Source organism: Mustela nivalis (genome assembly GCF_964662115.1).
Source record: "Mustela nivalis genome assembly, chromosome: 1".
In the NCBI taxonomy this organism is placed as follows: Eukaryota; Metazoa; Chordata; class Mammalia; order Carnivora; family Mustelidae; genus Mustela; species Mustela nivalis.
The window spans coordinates 16131467-16150643 of record NC_139020.1 but is presented as its reverse complement, the minus strand read 5'-3'; the positions used below and the strand labels follow the sequence as shown (position 1 = coordinate 16150643).

General features: G+C 34.5%; 1 protein-coding gene across 14 annotated transcripts in view; it reads left to right on the top strand.

Annotated features, from left to right (window-relative positions):
- The window catches only part of LOC309851556 (uncharacterized protein), a 96614-nt gene that overhangs the window by 10306 nt on the left and 67131 nt on the right, over window positions 1-19177 (top strand). For 10 of the 14 annotated variants that reach the window (XR_014304829.1, XR_014304830.1, XR_014304831.1 and 7 more), the window contains one exon: window positions 17091-17187. Coding sequence is in view for 6 of the 14 variants with exons in the window: in XM_082706980.1 (XP_082563106.1) it covers window positions 17091-17187 (97 nt within the window). In the remaining 8 variants the exon portion in view is untranslated. Of the gene's footprint in view, window positions 1-10259; window positions 10316-17090; window positions 17188-19177 lie in introns of all 14 variants that reach the window. The other 4 variants (XM_082706984.1, XM_082706982.1, XM_082706981.1 and 1 more) reach the window with 1 other exon arrangement.

The window sequence follows — 19177 nt, the reverse complement described above, 5'->3', positions numbered from 1 at the left end:
CCCAGGATACCAGTGGAATCACCTCTTTATCTTCCATATTTATATCACATGTTCACTCAATCACCAAATTCCAAAAATTCTCCCTTTGGATGGTGTCTAAAACTACTCTCCATTTCTCTCATCATGGCTCTCACCTAAACCTCAGGTGTGTTTACCAAATTACATGGTACTACTTTAAGCTCTCTACCCACAGCTGCCTGACTCTGCTCCTATCTGCCCTCCACAGGTCATGGTGTTTATGTTCTCCAAGGAAGATGTGATCACATCATTACATGTTGCAAAATGTTTAATCACTTTCATTGGTCAACAAAATCAGTTCTCCCTAAGGCAGCTCTAAGAGTGAAAATGCTTGATAGAGTAATGATATGAAACAATAGATTGTGTTCAGGAATGAAAACAAGGTTGTTTTAATGTTTTTAGATTTTTTTGAACTTTTCATATCTTGTGATGCTTCCTTTTTGCTCTTAGAAATGTTTATAGTGTCAAGAAAGTATGCCTGGTTCTTTGTATCCTTCCAATTTCTCATAACTCTCTCACACTTCTTATTCTTACTGTTAACACAGACAGGTCCAAAATAATCACAGTACCTTCTAATCTGCCTTTAGCAACATCTTATCTCCACTTCATTCTCCATGCTATGGCCAGAGACATTGTAGATAATGACCTGTTTTGAGCATCTAGGACCTTTGCCATTGAATGAGCCACATTACTGCATAGGTCTCCTTCTTATCCATTTCATGAGAAGAATAAGACTTAGGAAGTAATTTGTGCCAGGTTGTAGGAGTATTAAGTGGAAGACCATCTCAGGGTTCTCTCTCAGAACAGCTTCAGTACAACCCACACTAAGTACACTCTCTACAAGTCTCCAAACCTTCTTCAACCTGAATCCTCACCACTCCCCTTCACATACTTTCCATACGATGTAAATAGCTCACTAGTCTGCATGCAGCTGCCATTATATCTCTATTCATGTAAGTCAGCAGCTCTAATGCCCTTCTTGTGTTCACCTGGAGGAATTTCTTCATATTTAAATAAACACAGATCTGCTTTCTTCATGAAGAGCCCTTGATTCCTTCAGAAAGAGCTTCTCACTTTTTTTTCTAAACTCTCATGGATCTATTTTGACATCTTCCATGAAGACTTCCATAGTTTAACTTTTATTTTAAGTTTGTAATAGGCTATCTCTCAATACAATATCAAGGTTGTGAGACGAAAGAATAGATCTTCATGGAGGGTGCATTAGTTTTCTTTGCTGTATAACAGATTACCACAAATATAGCAGCTTAAAACAATTCCCACTTACTGTCGTACAGTTTCAGTGGATCAGGAATCAAAGCATAGCTTAGTTGGTCCTCTTCTAAGGGACTCAAAGAATGCACTCAAGGTATCGGCTGGGCTTGGCATCTTATCTGAGGTGGTGGGTACTCTTTAAAATTCACATAGTCAGTGAAAGAATGTATTTCTTATGATTATAGGACTAAAAACTCTCAGCTCCATTTCCTACCATATGCTCTTATCCTCAATCACTTTTTGCTTCTTCAAGGATAACAGGAGAGAAAATTTCTGACTTCTTTGTTCCTAGTATCCATGTCTTCTTTTAATAAGCTCAACTGATTACATCTGGCCCACTTATAGTAGTCACCTTTTTGATCAACATACTGTCAACTGACTAGGGACCTTAACTGCAACTACAAAATCTCTTCACTGTTGCGATATAATGTAACATAATCACAATAATTATATCCCACAATCTTTGTCATAGTCTAATGATTAGAAAACAAATTATAAGCCTGACCCATATTCAATAAGGGGGGATTACACAAAGGTGTGGGCCACCAGCGCTTATTTTAGTTTTGTATCTACTGCAAAAGCCTACTTAGTCTAATGCTTCACTAATAAAAGTTTTGAATTATTGAATAATAATTGTGAAATTGACAAAGTAAATTGGTATTTTTGTAATAAGTTATAACTTATACATATAAAACATATTTTATATGTGACAAATAGAAGCTTTTAGTGGTTGAACATATTAAAAAAAAAAGCAAGTAACACAATCTTTGTGAGCTTAAATGGATTCTGTCACTCAAGTGTCACTTTTTTAAATGAATAGAGAATTATAGCAAAACCAAAAGGATTTTAACCAAAGCTAATGCTTAATAAAAACTCTATTCTAAGTACAATGTGGAATCACTCTATTTCATCTTCCAGCCTGCACTGCACAGGTGGGAGCAGTAAAACTGACCTCACCCTGCCCTTTTTTGGTGTGTTGGGGAAGCTACCATCTCTAAGGAATACTACTGCTAGTCATTTAGTTGTTATAATTTTTTCTCCATGTGAACATGATTCCATAAAGACTTCTAATTTTATTTTGTAAGGAAAAGCACTTGATTTGTGAAAAGTTGACATGTTTTTGAATAGTAAGTCTATTAGTCACAAGCACACTGAGCCAAAGGAGCAATGAACAGAAGAATTAGGTGCCTGTACAGGTGAAATAGTGAAATTAAAACATCATAAAATGTTTGAAATGAATTATACTTCTGCTCACATTCTTTAAGGGACCCAAATTTGTCCACCTAATCCTTTTGGTTATCATTCCAGTTGATCAAGTCCTACAAGTCGGTGTAAGTTATGACTATAAAACATAGACCACTTCAGAACTTCTATTGGTATGAATTCTGGGTTAGCAGCCCATTCTTAACCAGAATTAAAGCCTTAAGTGGCTGAAAGTGACCAGAAGGGGCTTTATTGTGGTCTAACGGCATCCAAGTAAAGGAAACATTAAATTTACAAAAATAAAACTGACTCTTATATTTGTGAATAATGGAATCCATTTCTACAGAAACAAGCTAGGCCAAATTATATAGAAGTTATAGCATTTAAAAAGATCCTCAGTCTACCTCTGTTCTGAGGAATTAAAGGCATTGCTTTCAGGTATAGAGCTGAAAGTCCAATAACTGCATACCAGTCTTGTAGATCTTAAGGACACTTGAGCTCTGAGTCATGTTGAATCTATTTATGAGACTTTCAGATCAGTCTGATGAGTGGTGTTCAGTTGAATTGTATGGTTAAACTGATTGAATCTCCATCTTCAGAAACCTAAGTCATAGAGATGTTTGAGACTTGATTGACCTCTGAAAATTGAGTCTAGTGACAGTTACTAGACCTCAAGCATTTACAGAAAATATTAACTAATCATTGCCATACACTTGTAAACTTGTATAAAATATTATCTCATCATTCTTTCTGAGTGAAATATGAAGATACACTAGAAGAAATTTTACCATTTTATTTAGCTCCCAAAAAACTCCAGGTAGTTTCTTTCATGAAGATTACATTTCAGATGAAATTACAGATACCTTGAGAGGAGTGAAAATTCTCTGTAACTCTACCTGTAGAACTTTCATTTCCTAAGCAGTGGTAGTCATTTGTGCTGTATCCTAATACACCCATTTGCCTTCTTGGCACAAGGCTTTACTGTGGCTGGAAGAGGACATGTGACTATGTGACTATGTCTTCACAGTGAGCCTGGAGCACACATGATACAGGTCATTTCCAGGGTGAAAGGAGGCTTGGAGGTCTCTTTCATTCAGGCTTGGCTGCCAGCAGTTGGTAATAGACAAATGTGGACACTAAAGCACTGAGATGAGTATAGCCACCCTTCTTCCAGCATGCAATGAACATCAGCTTACACAGGAAATAGTCTGGTGTTTTAAACCACCCAAGATATTGAAGATACTTATTTTTGCAGTATGAGGCAAATCAATTTGGCTGATACAATTATTTATAGCAGAAACTTAAAAGATTATTGTTAATAATTCTGAAAATGGTGATAGCTTGGAAAAATACAGACATGAAATATATTACATGTCTTATATATGCATGAGTCATAATAAAAAGCACCTAAGTTTTCTTCCAAGTATAAATATGTCTGTAAATGTTGGTCTGATGTTCTGTCTTAGCATAATCAACTGAAGCTACAAATCCATTAAATTAATTGGCAATTTAGGCTCCTTTTAAATTTTTCTTTAAAGGAAAAATTTTAATTTTTCATTAAAAGAAGTGGGTGAACATATTGATTTTTAGCACAGATTTAAAAGGGACATAATATTTATGTAAACACATTAAAGTATATCACATATTAACAGACACTGAATATTCATTTATATTAAGATTTTTAGAATAGAATTAAATATACCAATTCTCATGAAGCTATTCCATTCAATGGAGTGCTATTATAGATTCTAAGTCAATTGTATAAACAAAAGATAAGTAGATAGTAGATAGATAATGTATAGATAAAAGATAATGTATGGATAAAAGATAAAATGAAACTATTGAATAAACCAAGAAAGATGTTTCAGTAAGTCATATTACCTGAACCATTTTTTGAAATAAACTTTATGGCTGTCTTCAATGTCAGATTTCCTTCTCTTGAGTCATTGAAATTAGGTCTTCTTGAAACTATAAAACTAAAATCCACCTCATGACTGGTATTCTTACAGAATAATATTGAAAATGCTATTTATGTCGAACATTTTGCTATTTTTACTTAAATGCATCAGATAGTTTTATGTATGTATTTTTTTCTCTAATGTCCCTGACTTTATTGATAAAGTATTCTGAATGTATTTGAAAAACATATGGATGTCTATGAAAACAATAAACTTGCCTTTCATACTGAAAGTATTGACCACTTGCTTAATAGACTTAAGGAATTCAAGAGGGGTATATTTTTTTCAGACCATGTGAAGTTTAATACCTGGGATATTAAAAATCAGACTTATACCACTTAAGTACTACCAGTCAATAGAACAGAATACAATAATAATATAGTATAAGTAATTTGAATACTTTATATTTATTTCTAGAATATTTTAATCTCGTAAGAAATCAACTAAAATTTATTTTGTGATCCCATACCTCTTTATATATTATAGCACATGTCATAATGTATTTATATTTCATTATTTGAATATTTATTGGTCTTTGAGTATTTAGCTTTGCATCTAGAACATAGCAGCAATCACAACCTTTGACTTTGTTTCTGCCCTGGCAGCATGGGGATGGTCTAGCTATGCAAGGTAGTGTCTAGATGGTATGCCCTTCTGAAAAGTTAGACACTTTAGTCATAAGGCAGCATGGGGATGGTCTAGCTATGCCTGGCCCAGCCACCCTATTGTAAGGAAACCCTATCAGAAATTCAACTGGCTTCCAAACTGAAAAAAAAAAAAAAAAAAAAAAAAAAAAACCAAACTAGGAACTATCCCATGCTATTCAATGCTATTTTAATTTTTTAATCCCTAAATCAAGTACTGTTGTATAACACTTTTTACTTATAAGCATTCAATGAAATTTATATAAAGAAAGATAAACCCTGATGTATCTTTTCTAGAATCTTATGACTAAAGTGTCTAACTTTTCAGAAGGGCATACCATCTAGACACTACCTTGCATTGAGGAAATGGGAGAAGCTATAATGGTCAGCAATGCATGGTTTCTGCTCAATTAATACTTAAGATCTAGCAAAGAAGCAAAATTTTAATAATAAATCTATGAGCTAATATTATAAGCACTTTAATACAATAGTATAGTTAAAAGTTTGAAATGCAAAGAAAAAAGCAGTTAATAATGCTCAGGTTCTAAGAGAACTTTATGGAACAAAGAGTTTTGCATTGAGGTTCATTTTTTTTTTTTAAGATTTTATTTCTTTGTCAGAGAGAGAGAGCATACACACAAGCAGGGGGGAACAGCAGAAAGGGGGGAGAAACAGGCTGCCCAATGACCAAGTTGCCTAACACAGGACTCAATCCCAGGACTCTGGGATCATGACTTGAGCCGAAGGCAGATGCTTAACCAATTGAGTCACCCAGGTGTCCCTGTACTGAGCTCTAAAGAATTATGTGGGAAAGTTCAAAAGAGAATATTTACTTTAGATATAGAGAAGAACATACACAAAGATATAGAGGTAAGGGCATGGCAAGTCCCACCATTCTCATTATTAACCTCATTGCTCTGTAGTTTGGTTGTGTTTGTAGGTGTTAAAAAGGAACAAACATAGAGCACTGAGCAATGAGGCTTCAGCACTGGTGTGAAATGGAACATGTTGTGAAAGCATAATTTTTAATCCTACAGGCAGTTCTGTGTTTTAGGAAGATTATCCTTGTGGGAGTAAAGAAGTCACGGAATGTGGAGATCTTAGACGCACAAAACGCTAACTAGAAAACAGCTAAGTGTTTAACTTGGGTTAGAAAGGAGAATCAAAACTAAGGTCAAGAAAGCAGGAACTAATTGAATGTGTGTTTTTTGTCTTCAAGGATTGGATCAAGGAAAAGAATCAAGAGGAATCATCTAAGTGATTCAAAGGAAAGTTTGGGCAACTGACTATACCATGAGAGGAAAAAGACATTTTTGACCAGGAAAGCCTATAACTTTTCCAAATAAAGTTAGATTGTGGGAATTCTGTAGAGGATCAGAATAATAATTAGTGAAGAATACTGACCTGAATAATCTAACAACTGCGATGGTCCTATGAGTGTTGAGATGAAATTTTTAAGAGTCTCAAAGGATGTGAAGACATTTTCTAATTGACAGTTGTACTCCTAAAGGTCATTCAAAAATCGAAGTGACTAAATGGATGAAGAACTAACCACCCTTCCCCAAGGACACGTTCTTAAGTTTTCTATGCCCCTCATTATTTTGGCATTTTCTGTAAATTCTAAGATGCTTTGCCAAAGATACTGACTATTCCATTGCCAATTGTATACAAACTAAATGTATAATCTCTAATAATTAAGTCCTCGTAGAATTTAATGGATATGGTGTGGTATTTAACACAGTGAGAAACCTGAAAATAAAATGAAAAGAAAAAAACAAAAAAAAAAGCTTGGAGGGTAACTTTTGGAACACCTTTAAGTACTTAACCTGAAATTGAATGGAACTCTGATAAAATGAACAGCTGCATTGGCCATGAAGTTTGACCTCTGGGTGCTAAGACCAAAAATTTTCCCTCAACTTGGATGACCTACATCATCTACTCATGCAGACAATATTAGAATATTAACAAACATCATTTTTTCTTTTCTAAATTAAGAAAACATTTTTATAAAATTATATTACTAAGACATGCAATATATTTTTCAAAATCTACTGAGGGAAAAAAGTGAAAATAATTTAAAAAGGGTCTGAAGGATGATTAGTAGTGATTAAGATAATAGTTATGTAAGATATCCTATTCCTGAATCCAAAATAATAAAAGTAGAAAATATTTATTAAGCACTTACTGTACATTGTTTATTATATCATTCACTTGGGCCACAGAACTTAAACAAAACTGTGAGGTCAGTATTTAAATGAGTGGCTTCATCACTTCACATTTTGACATTATCTAACATGGAATATATGCAGTTTCTGTAGATATTCCCACTTCATATGAATTTGTCTTAAAAATCTTATCTCATTCAAAGGCTACATTTTTTACTTGAATGTTTAAAAATATTGTTTTCATTTGAAAGAATTTCTGTTAAATTAATAAATGGCATAATATATTCAAGTTCAATCCATAATTTTATGGATTATAAACATATTCTTATTATTTGTAGTTATTCTATTAGGACTAATGTATATTACTTTATGGAGAAAAGCATTTTTGCATACTCATCCACAAGTGATTGATTTGGTCATTTATTAGCAATTTTTAATTTAGTGAAAATAAAGCCTAACTCAAAGTATAGCTTTTTTTTTTTTTTTCTCAAAGTATAACTTTTAAAAGTATGAAAACAGTTCAAGCTTATATACCCAGGTCAATCCTATATCAATATAATATTTGATCTATAGTTTTGGAGATCATTCAAAAGCAAACTTCCTCTAATGAAGTAACTTTGATGAAATTCTAAAATATTCTTTTAAGGCTGTATATTACATATTCCTTTTTTTAAACAATTACTGAAATTTTGGGTTAAAATTTTATCATTTTGGTATGAATGAAGGGATAGTTTTCACATAAGAACATGGAATATCTTTTGCTTATGAAAGTATTTTAGAGTAAATTCAAAGTTAAAGAGCTATATTTTAATAACAGTGAAATATGAATTAATGAGAATAACATTATGTTCTAGTGTTTAAATTCAGACTGTGCTTATGTACTTTATTTATACTGAAGTCAGTAGTTTCAAATAATTTTTACAGAAAATTTTTATAGAAAAATTTTTACAGAAAAAAGCACATTTGATTACATGCAATTTTTCATACAATAGGTACTATTAATGTTTATCTATAGCTGAGTTCACAGAATTTAATCTATCTAGTGAGATCTAATCTTATAAATAAAAAAATAAAATATAAAAAAATTAATCCTGGGGCACCTGGGTGGCTTAGTGGGTTAAGCCTCTGCCTTTGGCTCAGGTCATGATCTTGGGGTCCTGGAATCAAGCCCCGCATTGGGCTCTCCGCTCAGCAGGCAACCTGCTTCCCCCTCTCTCTGCCTACTTGTGATCTCTCTCTCAGATAAATAAATAAAATCTTTAAAAAAAATAATCCTTTTATTTATAAAACATTTCATGAGTGACTACTATGTGTTAAGATTTTACTAACCAATATAGCAGATATTAAGCTTGAAAAAATAAATAAGCTTGAATAAAATATTATTTCTACTCCGAAGACATTTACAAATTTACAAGACACGGGAAAAGAATTTTATGGCAGTGAATTCATGGTAGTACATTATATGGTGACAGCAATTGTCATAGCAGATACCTGTGAAAGCCACAAGAAAATTAATGGTTTGGTAATAGGGAACTTCCACTTATCAAGCAGAGTGATTAATGGTTCTACTACTGTAAGAAAAAGTTATGGGATAATATGAAGCCATATAATTGTCTTAACTTGGCCTCTTTAGAAGCTTCAGAAAGAACAAGACACAAGTATTCCAGTTAGCATTCTTAGAAGAAAAAGTAAAGGAATGGGAAGAGTAAACAAGGAAGGAAAGCTAATGAAGGATGAGTAATTGAGCTGGTTACCATTGTTGGCAGATGGGATCAATTGTGCCATTAACCCTTTGAGGGACTCCGTAGAACATACCTCAGAACTGTTCTCCTAAAGAATGGGCTTTTATTTCCTGATTTTTGGTTTTACATTTGTTGAGTTTTGTTCCCAGAGGTTCTAACTTCCTAGCATTTCCTGGCTGTGCCTATTTGCAAACTCAGCAGACTTTTTGAGCTTCCAAAAAAAGTTGCATTACACTCACTGGAAGGTCATTAGAATTTGAATTGCAAGTAAAGAGCATGTTTTTGCTAAAACTGGTGGACCAAGGGAGTGTGACCCTAGTTACCAGGCAAGATCTGTTTCTATAATTCAGTTTAATGATTGCATTGATATGGTCATTAAAAGTCATTTCAAGTATTACATTATGAAATAATGTTCTTAAAAGTTGCTATATTTGAAAGTTAAACCAAGTTTTTAGGACTATATATCTTAAGTTTTATTTTCATCCTACGTGACCCATATTATATAGTGAAGTAAAAACTCGATTAATAAAGGAATATTATTCCAATGACCAATACATTTTTCAAACAAAAGTCATAACATATATAGTCTAGTGTCCTAGAGTGCATTTTAGAGTATGAAATAAAGAAAAAAGAAGGAAACATAATGGCAAAAAATATATTATTACATACACATTAAGCTTTTTAAACACACTAAAATATGTCCTCCAAGAGTTGACAGAAAAATTTTAAAATATAAAGGAGGGGGTCTTCCATTATCATTTTGGAAAATGGAAAGGGGGCAAAGAAATATTGGTTCTCCCTGTGTTGAGGTCAGTGTGAGGAGGATTTCAAGTATAAAGCAAACTCAAAACAGAAATTTGAATTTAACTATTATCAGTTTTCACTAATCTTCCCAGGAAAGCACTGAGCTGCCTAGGGAATGAGGAGGAAAAACCCCTGAAACAAAAGAACTGTAACATCGTATTGACTTTCTGTCTTCAAGTATCTCTTATTTCGTTGAAACTTCTATACAAATATAAAATATGTGTCTTTCTATCATTAAATTTCTTTCCTTACAGGATAAACACAACACACAAACGTGAATGAGCTACAAATAAAGTATAACTGGTTACTTTGATCCACCTTCTCCAGATGTGAAAAGGTGAAATGAGCCTAAAGAATCCTAAGATTACATCAAAAAGGAAGATTCATAAAGAATAGGTTGCAAACAAAAGATTAACATTAAATCTTTTATATGTTAAACTAAATTTGCTCTAGAGTCATGGACGATCGGAACTAAGAACTTCAAATGAAAGATGATAAGTGGTTCCTGGGTGACTTACTAATTAAACATCTGCCTTTGGCTCAGGTCATCACCCCAGGGTGTGGGATCGAGCTCCATGCCAGGTTCCCTAATCAGTGGGAAGCCTGCTTCTCCCTCTCCCACTTCCCCAGCTTGTGTTCCCTTTCTCTCTGTCTCTCTCTGTCAAATAAATAAATAAAATCTTTTCTAAAAATAGAAGATGATAAAAAGGAGAAACACTGGGAGAAAAGATTCTCAAGATCTTACATGTGAGTGTATCTCAGACCAACACCAGATCCCAAAACCCATTTTTCTCAACAGTATTCTGCCTTCAGTTTAACTAAGAGCAATTGACATCTTTCTGAGTGCACAGTTTATCCATCCCTCATCAATCACTCTCCTCTCTCTCCTTTTTCCCCCTTTGCTCGTTTGTTTTGTTTCTTGTATTTTACATATGAGTGAAACCATATGATGATTGTCTTTCTCTGACTATGTTGCTCAGCACTATAATCTCTAGGTCTATTCCCTTACAAATGGAAAGATTTCATTATTTTTTATGGCTGAGTAATATTCCACTGTGTATATATGTTACATTTTTCTAATTTATTCATCAGTCAGTGGACACTTGGGCTCTTACTAAGATTGGGTAATGTAGATAATGCTGCTATAAATACTGGAGCACATTTACTTTCATTTCTTATGTGATTTCATATAGGATTGATAACTGCAAATGATTATAAAGTAAGGACCCCTACTCTTATTTTTTGAATGGTGTACAATATGTGAACAGCAGATGGGGACTAGAACCACTACTGTGCAACTACTAACGCAGGTCTTTTATATTTTTTTAATTGTACAATAATATAAGGTTTTATGTTGTCTTTTACTTTCCCCTGTCCCATTGACCCCTAAACATATTATTTAAAATACTATTTTTTCCTAATAAGAGGTTATTTATAATGTCAACACCTGCTTATTTATGCTAGAGGCTAAATCAGAATTTAGAGTTAATTTGGAGCACTTCCTGTCATCTTAGTGGTGGGGAGCCTTTCTCGAAGACCGAATAAGGCAACTTTTGATTCCAACTCTGCATACTGGGTAGTAGCTAATGGTTTATTTTTGTGTCCCAACTCCCAAAGGGAGGCTGGAGAACAGTCGAGCGTTGTTCCTGACATCAGTGGTTTTGGCAATTATAGCATAAGAGGGAGAAACAGTCACAAGTTGAAAACACAGGCCAGTTTACCCTTTTAAATACAGTTGCAATGAAAGAATTCACCTATTAATAATAATAAAGTGGGCCTAAGGTTAAAATTGTTTTTATAGCTTGATCTTGATATTGGTATTTTCTAAAGGAATGTTTTCCACATCATTTGCCAAAGCATTCTGTTTTCAAACATACTTAAATTTCCTTGTTATTTAACTTACATATTTCCCCAACAACACTGAAGGGCTTCTGCTCAAAACTGGAGATTGGTAACCACTTTGTATTGGTGAATATGAAGTTTTGGTGTTTAAAATATAATTTCAAAGACTATATGAGAAAATGACTAAAGCTTATATTAAAAGAGTATTAAATAAAATTCTTTCAAATGTGTTTTCTATGTTCTAGTTAACTTTAAAATAATATTTAAAAGTTAATGCAAAACTATGGTTTTTACTTTACTATAAAATCCTTACTCTTGGCCTAGAAATTGGTAAATGCTGATGAAATCTAAAAATCATGTCTTGTTCTGTTGAGTTAGCCTTGGCTTCACAGCGGTGGTTTGCATAAGTAGTTGGAAGTGTACACTTTTCTTTTCCCTTAAATCTGAGGTCACTATTCAGCTCAGCTAACTAAATTTAATGTGCAAACCTGTATTTAACTGTTAACACCTAAATATACAGCTGAGTTTTCGGCCTTCTAACAGTAAATATTAACTTCCCAAACAATAGGCATTAACATTAACACCATGTTTTGAAACCAGAAAGAATAAAAACAGGTTTTTTTAATTTAAGGTCTTTTAATCAATATCCAGTGATAGCTTGTTTGAGAAAACCCAGATTCTGACAGTTCCTTAATATCATGTTCCATATTTAACTGAAAAACTTCATTTTAATTGACATTTAATTGACATTTTAATGTGTAAATTCAAATGGACCTAATGAGAAAATTATAATTTAATGCCTTAATTGACAATTTAAAATGATTTTACTTAACAGAAATACTAGGTTTAGAAAAGTCTATTCTAGACACAAAGAAAAACTCAGTTGTTTTGGTTTCTGATTTATTATAATCCTTGAATAAGCTGAGTAATCTTCTACTCAACACTGAACCTATGGAGGGCCAACAGAGCTCCTCTAAGTGGGACTGACATTTCAAATGAACTAATCCTACATATATGCATCTGCACACACATGATATGTGAACTTTTTATTTATTTATTTATTTAAGATTTTATTTATTTGATGGAGCACCTGGGTGGCTCAGTGGGTTAAAGCTTCTGCCTTCAGCTTGGGTCATGATCTCAGGGTCCTGGGTTTGAGCCCCACGTCAGGCTCTCTGCTAAGCAGGGAACTTGCTTTCTCCTCTCTGTCTCTGCTTGCCTCTCTGCCTACTTGTGATTTCTCTCTGTCAAATAAACAAATAAAATCTTAAAAAAAAAAAAAAGATTTTATTTATTAGAGAGAGAGAACACGTGCACAAGCAGGGGAAGGGCAGAGGCAGAGGGAGAGGCAGACTCCTGGCTGAGCAGGGAGCCTGCTGTTGCAGGGCTCAATCCCAGGACCCTGAGATCAAAACCCAAGCCCAAGGCATACCAGACCCTTAACTGACTGAGCCAGCCAGTTGCCCTGTGAACTTAAAAAAAAAAAAAAAAAAAGAAAAGCAAAAGAAAAAGAAAAATAAAGAAAGAAGGAAAAGAAGAAAGAAAAAAGAAAGAAGAAAGAAAAAGATTTTATCTATTTATTTGAGAAAGAGAGTGAGAGAGAGCATGAACAGGAAGTAGAGGGAGAAGCAGGCTCCTTGCTTGGGAGCCCAACGCAGCACTCAGTCTTGGGACCCCAGAATCACAACCTGAGCCAAAGGCAAATACATAACCACCTGAGCTAACTAGGTGCCCAATTTGTGAACTTTGTGCTGACATTAGATTCTAGAACAAATAGTACATTATGAACTACCTGTCCAGTGCGAATGCCTTAACGAAGAATTTGTCTGAACAATGACTAAAACCAGAATTATCTCTGGATCATTTGAGATGCTATGAAACTTCTGGGTGATTGATGCTTTTGTGTTTTTTGGGGGGATGGGCTGTTGTGTCTCATGATGGATAATGAGACTTATTCTTTGATCTGCAGGTTATATAACACATTGGAATACAAAGTTTATTTTAAGTGAGATATTTGACATTTGGTGAACCATGTTAAATATTGATGGATCAACTATCGAAACAAACAAAAAAAAAGTGTATGAAAGGTTTATACCTTGAATCTTGAGATTCCACCCTCTGATATATCTCTAGATTTATCTGCCCAAACACTGCATTTGTTGCTGTTAATGTGTTTTCTTGTCTTTTCCCATTTATTGTTATATTAATATTAGTGAATCTTTGATTTTCAGAAAGTCTATCATTAGCCTATTCACGTTATTTCTATCTTCATTTTATTTTTTTCTATCTTCATTTCAAAAAGTGGGGTTTTCATTGATTGACATTGAATAAACACTCATTAAAAACTTACTGTATTTCAAACTCATTTCGAAGGAGATTCACAGTGGAAAAATAGACTAATGAGGAAGTCATAGGGCCCTAAGGTAATATGAAGGTTCCCGGGTTCTACTCCCAGATTAGGGAAAAGTACATTTCTTTCTTTTTTTTTTTTTTTTTAAGATTTTTATTTATTTATTTGACAGAGAGAGATCACAAGTAGGCAGAGAGGCAGGCAGAGAGAGAGGAAGGGAAGAAGGCTCCCTGCTGAGCAGAAAGCCTGATGTGGGACTCGATCTTAGGACCCTGAGATCATGACCTGAGCTGAAGGCAGCGGCTTAACCCACTGAGCCACCCAGCCTCCCGAAAAGTACATTTCCTGAGAGATGGCTTCCAATAGGGGTTAGGACTTTCTTTTTGTATCCCCCTTTTCTCCTTTTCTGCCTATACTTCAGAATTGAAATAATGTCCAAAAATGGAAGAAATTAAAACTGTGCTCTACACAAAATAGCATTTCAAAAGAAGCTTTCGTACAACCTTTATTAAAACTAAGTGGGTGAACACAACCCAGATAGCTTTATTTAAAAATTAAGAGACAGATATGCTTCTGTATCTTGGGAACAGATGTCTACAGTTAACCGTTGACGTGACATGAATTGTACTTTCAGCTACTTCAATGATGGAGTCTCCATCTTTTAAAGATTATTCTACGTTGGCACTTTCATACTAACTTGGCCTTGCTCCTCTAAATGTCCTTGGCTCAGTACTGTTTTACAATAAACTTCTAAGCCAATGCAGGCAGAATCTTGGCTTATACAAAATCTGCCTCCGCCCACTTCGGGGTATGTGTTACAATAAGCAGATGTACTTTTTTTTTTCTTTATTAATAATTTAACATATCTTTTCATGTTAATGAAACCTCAAATTTTTAATTCAATTCTTTTTGTAGAGTAAACTCCAGTTTGTTTAAACAGTTTTGATACCTGCGAAGTTGGCTTATCTTTAAAAGCATAAGAAAAAAAAAGAAGAACTAGGTACAAATAACTAAAATTATGACATCAGATAATTTTCTGCCTGTAATTTTTTGGGGGTAGGAATGTTCCCCCTTCCAGTAGTATGTATTCTTAAATGATACTTTAATGCAGTGTATTCCTTGAGATTTTTCCTTAGTCATGTTAGCAGTGAAAAAAAAATGCTAAATGCATACTTGTTCAATATTTCATTTTCAGTTTTATTTCTCTATACCTATGTATAGAGAATCTCACTTTACCCTTTATACCAACAAGAAGATCCCCTCACTTAATGGAACTCCCAAGTATAAAATTGATTTTTATGTCAACTTATTTTACACACAAGCCATTAAAATATAAACTCAGAAATATATACCATACTTAGTTGGTATATAAATCACGTTTGAATTATCATACTATTCTTCTGTCTTACTAAGTATGGATCAAATTATACAGGGCTTTGCAGTGAGGGTGTCTGGGTATCACAAATGTGCTGAAACCTAAGGGTTCAAAGGTCTGTGCAGTTGGAGAAAGCTGAAGCTGCCACAAACCAATTACTGACCCCTTCTTAGCAAAAAATATAAAGGAGCATGATGAACACAAGAGTTGCCTGCAGTCCTAGCTTGTGAACTAAAATTACCTAGGAAATTTTAACATGTCCTAATGCTGAGTCCTATCTCCAAGCATTCTGGAAATTGCTCCTAAATTTATTAAGAAATATTAATATAAGAAATATTAGTAATACTTGGAATACATTTAGGTGCATATTAAATGTATTCACTTTGGGGAAGAATGCTAAGGAAATAATAAATCCTTTACTATTATGCATTTAAATTAAAAGACAACTTTTATTTAGTGCTATTTTAGGCAATTAGACTCTTTTTAAAAGGAGACTTGAAGATGGGGACAACCTGATTACATTTATAAACTTGGTATCCCTGACTGATTTTATTTCTACAGTGAGTTAATCCGGTTTATCTTTCTTGAAACTTAAAAAGTGCCTATATTTCTGTGAATTTTTAAGTACTAGTCATTTTTAATTCACTTCTATAGGATGAGAAAATTTATTAAATTAATAAAGATGAAATACAAGTCCCTGAGTCCACTTGGAGTATCTATTACACTATTATAAAAATGTACTTAAATTTTCAGTACATATAATAAAAAAATAGTTTAGCACTTGAAACTTTGTCAAAGATTGGTTAATATGGCCTTTCCATGTCATATTGGAGTACTGTTTAATAGTATTACTAAATTTTCTAGACAACGGTATCTGCATTTGATTTTGCAGTTAACTATTTGATCAGAGGTAAGACACTGTGAAACTACATATGAACTTGGAGACTTCTGCCCAGAAGAGTATATATTCCTAAAGACTATGTATTAATGCTTGTTTGGACATTAGCTAATTTTCAAGTCTCATAGTATTCATATTCTAAGATTCTTTTCTCAAACTGCCTATAAATATTCACTTCCTTAAAATATTCTTTAGCCCATCTTTATCAACATACTGGTTCCCTTATTAATCAATTACATACATTTTTAACACAGGTCCAGTATCTAGACATTATTTATTAACATGTTAAAATGAAAAGACTAGTTCTTAGAAATCAATATATAATAAACATAGACATTCAAAAGAATATAATCTATTTAATTCAGCTCTTTATTAATGCATTACTAAAAACATGTTAGGTATATGTGTATGGGTATCTTACTTTTCATGTGTTTCGAGCTCATTTTCAACATGAATTTATCATTTTTATATAACACAATAGACTTTGCTATCACAAAAATGAAGGATGAGGGGGTGCCTGGGTGGCTCAGGGGGTTAAAGCTTCTGCCTTCGGCTCAGGTTGTGATCCCAGGGTCCTTGGATTGAGCCCCACATCAGGCTCTCTGCTCAGTGGGGAGCCTGCTTCCCTTCCTCTCTCTCTCTGCCTACTTGTGATCTCTGTCAGGTAAATAAATAAAATCTTGAAAAAAACAAAAAAAGGAATGAAGGAGGAATCTTGCAGTCCTACTTGATAACTGATTTATCCATCTCTAAGAGAAACATTGCCAGGATCAGATAATAAACAATCACTCAATTAACATGTCCATGGTTCTGCTTCAGGAGAACTGGAACAATGGTGGAGATCAAGCTGGGAGTCAGAAGCCCGTGGTTCATGAGGTACCTCATTCGGGAGTGGAGAGGAAACCATTTTTTGAGGGTAAGCTCTATTATCCTGAAAGAGTATATTGAAATAAGTTTAAAGATATGCCCAGTGTCCTACTGGTTAAATCCACTGGACTTGTTAAAATATTTCTTGAAGTGTTTTATGAGATGCAAGTACTCTTCCTTTTAAAACTTCTACTCCTTGGCCTCTCTTATATTTTTCTGTCTTTGTTCTTCACCTACCTCTTTGCATGGCAGTAATACCTATTTTGTGTCTCCATGTTCCCCTTCTGTTCTCCATATTGGTGGAGACCATCATAACCATCATGATCCTCATCGTCATAGATACCGCTAAAGAGCCAATCATTGTGCTAGACCCTTTAAATATACTAAACTGATGTTTGACATGTCTCTGCAAGATACACATATATGCTATACCTGTGAGTTTGAGTGTGACAAATCCCATCTTTGTAGATGAGATAACATGCTTGGTTAGATTAAACCATGTGCTCCAGAGCACATTGAGAAGCTGCATTGTGGTTCACAGTGGCTTCACAAAGGCGCGTGCTAGTGCCATGCTTCTCAAATTTTAATATCCATATTAAGAACTTTCAGATCTTGTTAAAATGTAGATTCTGCTTCACTAAATTCAGGAGGTTTCTTGAGATTCTTCATTCCCAGCAAACTCTTCCATGATGTGACTATTTTTGGTCCACATACCACACTTTAAAGTAGCAAGGTGAAGAGTAAAGATAGAAGAGGAAAATTGCCCTGTGATTCAAAGCTGAAGTACTCAGGAGCACACTATTGTTAATAATTACTCGATCTTGGTTGGCACAATGTCAAAGATTTGAAAAGATCAAGAGTGTCTTGGAAGGTGTACATAAAGGGCTAATTCAGCATACCTGGAGAGACCCAAACCCAGCACATTCTGAAGTCTTCAGGACCAGCTGCTGGGAGGTAACCTGTGAGCCTTGGAATATCTTTCCTGATAAGAGTCTTCATACCTCTGAAACTATAGACCGCACCAGACAGTTTATGTTAACAATGTTTATACTAACACTGTAATTTACTGGGAACATCTGTCTCTGTGTCCTGAGGCTCAGCTCCATGCTGTGTTAATTCAACTTTTGTTGGGAAGTGGGGAGGCTGGAAACCGAGTAGCTATGGGCCCTGCATGCACACATGATGAAATTCGAATAAGGCCTTACACACCAAAGTGCAGGTGATCCTACTGGTTGTCAACGCTCCACACATGTTGACACACATCATTGCAAAGAGAATTAACTGCCACCATAAGATTCCACTAAGAGGACACCTGGAAGTTAACATCTGGTTTCTTCTGGACTCTTTTCAATGAGGCTTTTTGCTTCTGCTGATTTTAATCTGTGTTCTTTCACTGTAATAAACTATAATTGAAAAAAACAGCATTTCTGAGCCATGTGGGTTCTTCTAGGGAATCATCAAAACTGAGGGAAGATTTAGGGGCCCCCAACACAGAGTGTACATATTTGGAAAAGAAAAAAAGAATTGGCTTTAACAGACACTGGTGATAACTTACACTGTATTTCTGAGGTCCACTGGGTATACCTGAAATTCACTTGTATCTAGCTAATTGACAACTTCCCATCTCATGCCTATGTCTTTCTGATTCTGGGCTTGTGAGCTTCTACCAGCTTATGAATGCAGCTCAAGAGGGAGAAAAGAGGGTGTTAGGGAAAGGGATTTAATGTCTCTTAGGTAACCCTGAAGCAAACCCCATGGAAGATGAGAGAAGGCAGGGAAATGCTCCAGTCTCCTTCACCATGAAACAATTTTGACGTATGTTCTGGATGGCCCCAGCAAGAATAAGCACATAGCAATGATTACTCATTCACACTGTTTTTTCTCCATTCTTTGTCTCACTTTCTCCTCTTTCACTAATGCCTTCTGAGATTAATTTATTAATAAACTACCTGCCCCCAAGTCTTTGTCTCAGAGTTGGCTTTAGAAGGAACCCAAAATGGGGGCACCTGCTGTTTCAGTCAGTTAAGCATCTAACACAC